We start from the raw sequence: 9,633 nt of genomic DNA on the forward strand, positions 1-9,633 counted from the left end.
ACAAAAAGGACCAACACTCATAATTTTAGAATACACAATTTATACCAATATTCAGTTCATCCACAGGGAGTGGAATGGCCTAAGTGAGGCCAGAGGAACAGATTGAGTAAGAGAAGGGTGGAGGGAGGGTCATTCAAAATTCAAGATATTATGAATAAGACATATGAAAGCTTACTTCTTTGGAAAATGGCACATCCAGAAACCATAGATTGCAACTAGAAAATTTTCAGTGCCAAGGGTGGGATATTTACTAATGAGTTGTTGGCCAGGGAGGTGCCTGCTGCCTCCAAAACATTACAGATTTTTGCCAAGGCCTTTGGTATCCCAGGAGTAACATATGATATGACCATATTGTTGATGACCTCACATGCATGGGTAGCAAGATCACTGAAAAATCAAGCTGCTGCTAAGCTGCAAACATTTTCCCTGTAGACCAGACAGCTGAAATCTTGAAAAAGTTGCATTGTATGCAGCCTTAGGGGAGACAGAAGTCATCAGCAGTGAAAACAGTGGACACTAGAAGCCTCAAGTTTGGCCAGACAGGCCAAATGACCAAATGGGTCCTATAGTGGCATGTCTGATCTGGGGAAAACCAAATGCTCTCTAATTGGAGTAGAGGCCTGCTCTATGGGAAGGAATACATACCTGGTACTAAAAACCTAATCAAAATCCTATGGCAGGGAAGGTCATGTGCCTTACGGGGATAAAGCCTGCTCTTGTCTGGCTAAATGCATATATTATTCTCACCACACTGCCCTGAAAGCACTGCACTTAATATGCATAATCATATATTAATACTACTGTCACTTTTGGTTAGAGAAGCTTCTCTTTTCAGATGGCAGCCAGTACTTGGATGACCCACAAGGCAAGATAGGACCGAGAAGTGACGGAGGAGTGCTCAGCACGGAAACATCTCTATTACACCCTCCAAGGCTCTGGGTCCATTGCAGAAGTGGCAGCAAGAATGTAAAAGCCAAAGGAAGGGCACCACTCCTTACAATGCAACTTCCCAGATATAAATTGGCCTCAATATCCATTACCTCATAGTCATGCCTAGCAGTACCTTCATAAGACCCTCATATAGGAGAAAAAGATGATGACATAAAAATAAAAGATAGACCAATGGAGAGAGTAAGGAGATATGATGGAGAGTGGAATTGTGAAGGGGAAAATGGGGGAGGGGAGAGAAATATCATGGTTTATTATCTGTAAGTACAGAAATTGTCAATAAGAAAAGAAACACTAGCCTTTATTTTTTTAAAAAAAAGATGTATACTTTCTACTTGTGAAGAAGTAATATGACTTAAAGATAGTAGCCATGAAGTAGAACCCAGTTAACTATACGTTCTATAAAGCACCAAGAACTTTCCTAAAATAGATACAGCATTAGATTAATCCACATACATACAAACAATGACATTTCATAAGCTGTAAATTGTAGTTCTATAGCTACTTGGCAACTATTATAAAATGATCTTGGGTGAATAAATATTGCAGACAAGTGGTGCTCAACCACTTTGGGCCAGATATTTTTTTACTAAGTAAAAGTGAGTACAAGGATGAAGTATAGACAATGAAAGAAAAATAGAAGGACATTTATCTCTAAAGCAACATTAAGGGCTATACACTATTATATGCATGCATATATGTCCACATAGATGCATATGCATGCATAAATACACATATACGTGTGTGTAACTTTGTCAAGCAAAATCTTCTTCAAGAGAGATGATTTCAGTTCCTGAAATTCCTGTCACTTCTCCTTTGAAAACTTGAAAAATCCATATGACTGTTTCCTTATAAAGAACAACAACAAAAATATCATGGCTTGCAAACACTACCTGATATACTTTTTTATTCCTCTCTGGATGTCTGTGGATATATAAGGAAGATACAAAGAAGAAATGGATCTAAACCAAATAAAACAGTAAATCAGAATACTTTCTTGTAGGAAGACATAACTATGATTTGTTTCAATAAAGCCTTTACTATGATGACTATATTTTTAACTCAAAATTCTTTATTTATTTATAATGCCTCTTTTCTAAAATATTTATTTGTTGGCATGCCAGTTCTGTTGTTTGTTATGGTTACAGGTCACCCACACATGTGCTGGACCATGTAAAATACTGAATCACGTATTTTACTCTGTTTTCTTTATGTTGAAAATTCTTGTGTTTTTTCAAAGAAAATTGATCCCCTTTTAAGGTCATTTCCATGTCCCATCTTCTGTCACCCCAAAACTCTAAAAAACTGAATGAAAATAGTTTTAAAAGCATTAGAAGATTTTTAAAGTAGAAATTTGGCCTTTGATGGCTGGAAAAAAATATTCGCTGAAAGTCTAATAATTTTATAATCTTGTGGTCAGAACCAGAACCACTGACCTTGAAATTCTTATTTAAAATCCCATTTGCTTTATTGAAAGTAAATATAAATAAGGTGAATTAGAAATTCCATGTTTGGTTCATGCAATGCCCTTGTTGTCATACTTTCCCATCTGGAGTATAAGTAAGTATTTAAATGGTAAAATATATTATGAAATGAGAGGATAGGTGCTGAAATCTGGGGAAGTGACTGAACTGAGATTTTAAATATCAATATGTTATTTCTTTAGTTGTGTTTTGCCAATACATTGAAGATTCGTGGAAATTCCAAATCTTCAAACTAGGAGAGAATTATTGGCAAAATTCAGTCTTATGCAACTCTCATAGCAACTGACATAAAGTCTTGTGTTGCAAACTCAAAAAGTTACATGTGGACAATACAACTTCACTGATGGACTTGACACATATTTCAGGTGGAAAATCTTATATGCTGTCATAACTTCTGAGATACATTTATAAATGACTAAAGTTTCAAATATGAAATTTCTAACAAAGCATCCTACCAATCCCACTTACCACAAGACTTCCAAAAATTATCATTTAACAGTAGACTTTTCTGCCTCTTGTCCATGGTGTCAGAGAGTACAAAATATTGTAATATGAGTTTTCATTTGTTCCAAATTAGAGAGATGGCTCAGAAATTAAGGTTCTTGCCCAGTAGTAGGATTCAAAGAGAAATATTTAATTTTTAGTATGATTTGTAATTATGCAAATTTGTTTATCATGTTCAAAGATCACCATTTACTCTAGACAAACAAAAATTATATCATTTAAGGCCAGGAAAAAGGGAAAAATCTAATTCTGGTATGTTGAAAAAGAAAGTCAAAAGTTTATCTTAAACTTTTTCAGCCTTTAGTGGTACCTTTTCCTGGATGGTTACATCATGAAAACTCAAGAGAATGAGCTATACTATACTCATTCAAAGGAAAAACAATGAAATGAGTCTCTTAAATATAGCTTCTATGAAAAAAAATACTATTGTAAACTGTTTTGACCTATAAATATCATTATGTTTCTAATGTTCATAAAACTATTCATATTGATATATTACCATTTTCTTCCATACATAGAAAGATATGTTTAAGAGATAAATTTTTAGTTTATTTAAAATATTTTATTAACAGAAAAGTCAAAATGTCAATTTTTTTCTAAGATATATTCCCTACCACTATACATAAAATATCTTTAGAAAATATTGTAATTCTTTCTTTGTGTAATGAATGAAAAGTTATTAATGAATGAAAATATGAATGTATGAACAATTGGGAATCACATTTCTGTATCATACATTATATTCTTCTTTTTACTTTCCATAGTCTTTCCATTAACAAAATCAGGCAAACAAAAAAAAAATCATCAGACATGGAAACTGTTAATTCAGACAGGAGGACAACTTCGTCCTTTTTGTTAATTGCATCTGCTTGTCACCTGACTCTTATCTTCAGATCTCTCCATTAGAGCAACATAAACTCATGAAGTAACCAACCAATTAATCTTGAACTCAAGAAGACTCTCTTCAGCCAAGTACACTAAAAAGGCCCTCTATTACTGACTTAATTCTATTTGCAATTTGTGTACAAGACCCAAATATTCTAAATGTAAATAATGATTCATTGTCCCAACCTATGCAAAAAAAACAAACAAAAACCAACTAGAATTAAAAGCACTGTGGTGCCCATGTCTGGAGGAACTGTGAGGAGATTGTGTACAGCACCTGTCCACACGGTGCCCTGTTCAGTCAACTGCATCTCCATGGGACACTGGAAAGAAGGCTGGGAGATCACCAAGAGCTGTTTACACAAGTGGAACCATTCCATCTCAACTCAAATGAAGCAAACAGCAATGAAGGGGTTCTCTCTTCCAAACATCCAATAAAAACAACATCAAGTGGACATCTTGGAAAGTAAATCACCAGGAACATAAAGGTGTCAAGGAACTATATATATATATATATATATATATATATATATATATATATATATATATATATATATTTAATTCAGTTTATCAGTTACTAGGTGTTTTTCTTATTTGAGGTAAAATCCATTTCTTTCTCTAACTTTCAGAGAATTACAAGTGAATATTGGTTTGCTATTTACCCTACAGTGAGACAGAAAGCCATATACATGTCATAAGTAAAATATTTTCTCATTACATCTTCTTTGAGCAAGTACTTTATTCTTCCCTTAGTCTTCTTTTTTCATAGATGTAAAATTTTTCCAAACAGAGTACTTAATCTATATTTTCAAAAATGTTAAAACTCAATCTGATATAGATATCCATTGAAAAACAAACTAAAATACTTAAAATCAGATTATTGTATGTTTTCCCATTTCTATTCCTCACTTTAAATTTTATAATATTCTCATTTGTGTCTATATAATTCTTTTTTATTGTAAGTATATTCTTTGTCATTAATAGTATTGTTAAAGTTAGAGTATGTATAATTGGAGACTTTGGGTTCAAGCTTATATATGTGGAATAACTGTATCTTCTCATACCAGAAACAAAGCAAACAAGTATTATATTAAGTAAATGTTGTAATAATGAACTACTTCAAAAATCAAAATAATATTTTTTTCAGTTAGCAATTATAGGTTTGATGTTTGTTCATTATCATATTTAAATCTCAAAATGTTATGCAATATTACTGATAATGTGCAATTTTTCTCTTAGTATGTAGGTAGAAAGGACTTTGACATTAAGCAATAGCAACAACTTTGCCCAAAGTTGTAGTACCATGCATCTGGTACTGGAGATAGGAACCAACATTTTGAGATTAGGTAATTGTCTTCTTAATTATTATTCTATATTGCCAGTCCTAAAAAATACTGGAACTTCTTATTGATACATAAATAATTATGATTAAATTGTGAAAGCAAATCTCTTTTTTTTTTTCCTGTTATAAAGTGATTTTATTAAACTGATTTGGACATACTGTAGGTCAAATAATATTTTCTGAAGATAACAATCATGGACTTTAAAGCTTGACAAAATTAGTAGCTTCAAAAGTGTTAGTCATATTCCCCTGCAACAGCATGATAAAATAATTCAACTATGTAGAAATATAGAACTCTAGGACTAGCTGGAAATCTGGAAATCATTTAGCCTAATGTCCTCATTTTCTGAGAAAACTAGACTCAAAGATTAAGCGATTTGCCCAAGCTCACATACCTAATAGTAATAATAAAGCTAGAAATCAAACCAGTTTTTCCTAAAACTAAAATTCTATCAATGATATTTCAACCAGCTCTCTATCAACTAAAAGTCTAGGCTTTTCTTTAATGTTCCACGCTATGGCGACATGGAAGTGGTAAGACACTACAGTAAATTATCGTGGCAGCCATGAGGCCTGAAGGGACATTGGTATTGGCCAGCAGCCCTCTTGGTGTTAAAACCCATGGTGACAGTCACTCCAAAGACCAACCTCACGAGACCTACTTGAGTTACAAAACTCACTTCCAGCCAAACAGAAGCAATGAATTCACACCTGTAAAGAAAACCAGGCAGTCTCACAGTACAGGGACCATCCTGGCAAGTTTCTTTCCAGGCCTCTTAGATGGTTGGCAGGGACTGACAACCAGTCATTCACTTCAGTTTCCCAGGTCCTCAGTTTCCCCAAAGACTTCCTGAGCAAAGGACTGCATTGGGAGATCCATGAAAACAAGAACAAGAAAAACATAACTGGCTGCTTTTTGTGTCCTTGGGGACTTTTGGTCTTTTAAACATCGCTTGAGTTCTTCCACATGGGCTTTAATATCAGTAAGCAGAAACAAAACAGAACAGGCCTATAAAAGGACACCAAGCACATGGCTCAGCTCCTCCCCTCCCCACACGCACTACCTCCAGCACCTGCCTCTTCCTGTCCCCACCAGAGCCAGCAGCATCTGCACCATGTGCCAGGATGTCACTCCCCCCACCTGGGCCCCAGCACCCTCAATGCAGCATCCCTGACTCCAGCTAACCGGCCCCCCACCCCCTCTACATACCACCCTAGTTTATTTCTCATAGTACTTAATCACTATCGCAAACTACGTTATTTATTTGTTGACTTGCTTATCCTGTCTCCTCCACCATGACTCACTGGCATTCCCAGCACACATAGCACAGCACCTGGCCCCCAGGAGGCATTCAATAAATATTTGTGAATGAAGTCATGATGGGCTAGCAATACACGGTCATGCCTTTAAAGAACTGCTACATAATCCATGAATCCTATACATTATTGCCTGAGACGACAGAAACACAGACACATCCTCGGTGACTCCCAAGGCCTCCCCTAGATCATGGGGCACACCCCACCGCGTCACAGAAGGAGCCTGAGGGGACTCTGGAGGGAGGCAAGTTTGCTCTTGGCTTTCTTCATCCTCCCTACTTACATTCAGCTATTTAAAAAAAAATTTCAAGTTAAAGACACATGATGCAGCCACTAGAAAAATCAGTCTAACATAGAGACACAGTGATCAGCAGAGCCCACAAAACTCAAGAAAAGCTCCAGGCCATGTATGCCAATGATTTCCTGATAGGCTGTGAGTGGATATGATGATTCACCTAAACTAAAACTCAATGCCATCTAGGAAGGGATGGGCTTTATGGGTACTCTGAGACTATGAGGTAAAATGAGTTCAGAAGTTAATGGGACACATGAAAAGCAATGTCAGGGCTGTCAAGTGGCAACCTCAGAAGTACCAGAACTCAGTCTTCACGGGAGCTGTCCATCTTCAAATGCACTGACCAGTGGGCTTGAAGTGAGAGGAAAGGGCACGGCATCTGGGGTTGCTTGTAAGCACAGCATAGCACAGACAGGTGGTGACTCAGGTTGGGCACTGCTCATAGGTTTTGCGAACTATTTCAACTACTGAGGCATAGTACCAGAATCCCAGGAACCACCATACCCACGACAGAAACAGCCCCGGGTGCATACAGAGGGATTTTATGTTCAGAATCAAGTTGTGGGATAGTTGGCATGAACCAATGAAAGAGAACACCAACCTCACCTTGCCTGCCTCAGAAAAACACGTTCTGCTGTGGACTGCTGTAAACGTTCCTGGGGTCAATGCAGGTGGATACAGGGTTTCCTTCCTAGTGGCACTTACGGGTTTGAAGATTTTTAACTCATAGTAAAATGTCTTATATAACTGATATTTTGAGATGGTTTCTCTCCTTGGTGTGTACTCTCTGGTGGATACAGAGGCTTGTACTTTGACTGAAGGCCTTGCCACATTCATCACACTTAAAAGGTTTCTCCCCTGTGTGCACTCTCTGGTGGATGCAGAGGCTGGAGCTCTGACTGAAGGCCTTCCCACACCCACAACACCTATAGGGCTTCTCCCCTGTGTGCACTCTCTGGTGGATGCAGAGGCTGGAGCTCTGGCTGAAGACCTTCCCACACTCGTAACATTTATAGGGTTTCTCTCCAGTGTGGACTCTTTGATGCATGCAGAGGCTGGAGGTGTGCCTAAAAGCTTTCCCACACTCTTCACATTTGAAGGGCTTCTCCCCAGTGTGAACTCTCTGGTGCATGCAAAGGTTGGAACTATTACTGAAGCCCCTTCCACACTCACTGCAGACATAGGGCTTCTCTCCGGTGTGGACTCTCATATGGATTTGAAGATGGGAGCTCCAATTGAAGGCTTTGCCACACTCGTAACATTTATAGGGCTTCTCCACTGTGTGGATTTTCTTGTGTCTGTTAAGTTTTGTTGTTGTGCTAAAATCCTTACCACAATCATCACATTTATAAACCTTCTCTCCTATGTGGTCTCGCCAATGAATATGAAGTTCTGATATATGAAAGAAGCCCTTATCGCACTTGTCACATTTATGGGGCTTCTCAGCTGTGTGAATTTTCTGATGCATAAAAAGATCTGCTCTCTCAGAGAAAAATTCTCTGCACATGGGGCACTTGTAGATCATTTTTCCTATTTGGTATCGTGACTTAAGAGGAGAAAATGGCCTTACAACTACTAACTCCAGGACGGCTACTTCATAAAGTCTCTTATTTGGCCATCTTGGCAGTCTACCTCAGGCGTGCTCTATTGGGCGAGCTTACCATCAGCCTAAGCTTCTCCCTGCCTATCTTTCTGTGGAAGGTTTCTTCCTGCATAGTGTTCCTCACTCAGTGTTCTTACTGAGTGCCACTGACTTTCTTATGCATTCCATAATTCCTTAGCATAGAGCTTTTCTTTAGATCCTGCGTGGTCAACATTCGAAGGGCAGCTTACGTTTTTAGTCCCTAGAGCTTCCTGCTGTGGAGTACTCTCTTATCTATCTCACTTATAGAACAAGTCTTGTCCAGTGTCTCCTGTCTGCTCTGCGTGGGGCAGAAGCCACTGGCTGGTGGTGAGCCCACGCCGCACCCCTGGTAGTGTCAGTGTGCCACTCGGCCTCCTGCCCATCAGATGGAAGACTCTGCCAGCATGCCAGCTCCTCGGCTCCAGAGTTTCGTCAATCTTGTTCCTGGGGACTCCCTACAAATAGCACGCTGGTCTTCTGTTTTGATCCTGAGGAAGCACTCTTGATTCTTCCCAAGGGATGTGTCTCTTGGATTCACAGGTCACAGTGACAGCAGTCAAAGCCCCCAAGACATCCCAGCAGAGGTGGGGCCCACGATGGCTGAAAGGTTTCAGAAGTTGGGATCCTGCAGAGCCCGGCCCAGGCGGTGGTCAGACAATGGAGGCGTCTGGTGGCGGCAGCAGCCTTCTGCGCTGGGGGCGCGAGGTGGTCCTCATCACCTGAGCGGGGATGCTCGGCGGGCCTGGCGGCCCGGCGGGGACCCGACTTCTTGCACTCGACGTGCAACTCGTGAAAGCAAATCTCTTGAAAAAATGACATCAAAGGGCAAGCTAATAAAAAAATAAACATTACAACACCACATACCTGTAGAATGATAAGGAAATGATAAAGTAAGTTATTTTCCCAAAGTGAGGTGGATCTCTTACTCAGTGGAAACATTTTCCAAAATCCTCATTTCAACAGAAAGCTACTTTAAGAATGTATGAGCCAATAGCAACTGCATAAGAGGTTCCTCTCATGTATTCAGACTATGGTTGAGAGGCAGCTTAGGTCAACATTGCAGGCTTTGGAGTCAGAGTTGAGAATTCTCTTTCACTGGTTTGTTTTGTCTCTTTAAGGAATGAATTAAGTTTTATGCCTTAATTTCCTCATTAGTGAAATTAAGAAGGCAATTATAAACTACTTTATGAGTTGCTGTGAGAATTAAATGAACTAATCCATATAAAATTCCTAA

At 38.6% G+C, this 9,633-nt stretch overlaps 1 protein-coding gene across 1 annotated transcript; it reads right to left on the reverse strand.

The window, feature by feature from the left end:
- Positions 1–5,278: 5,278 nt before the first annotated feature.
- Positions 5,279–9,166, reverse strand: Znf664 (zinc finger protein 664). Its single transcript, XM_045160972.1, has one exon. It carries the CDS (start codon positions 8,298–8,300, stop codon positions 7,515–7,517), a length of 786 nt encoding a protein of 261 aa, XP_045016907.1. The 5' UTR covers positions 8,301–9,166; the 3' UTR covers positions 5,279–7,514.
- Between the last annotated feature and the right edge of the window lie 467 nt (positions 9,167–9,633).

The sequence above is a fragment of the Jaculus jaculus genome, chromosome 10 (genome assembly GCF_020740685.1).
Source record: "Jaculus jaculus isolate mJacJac1 chromosome 10, mJacJac1.mat.Y.cur, whole genome shotgun sequence".
Lineage (NCBI taxonomy): Eukaryota > Metazoa > Chordata > Mammalia > Rodentia > Dipodidae > Jaculus > Jaculus jaculus.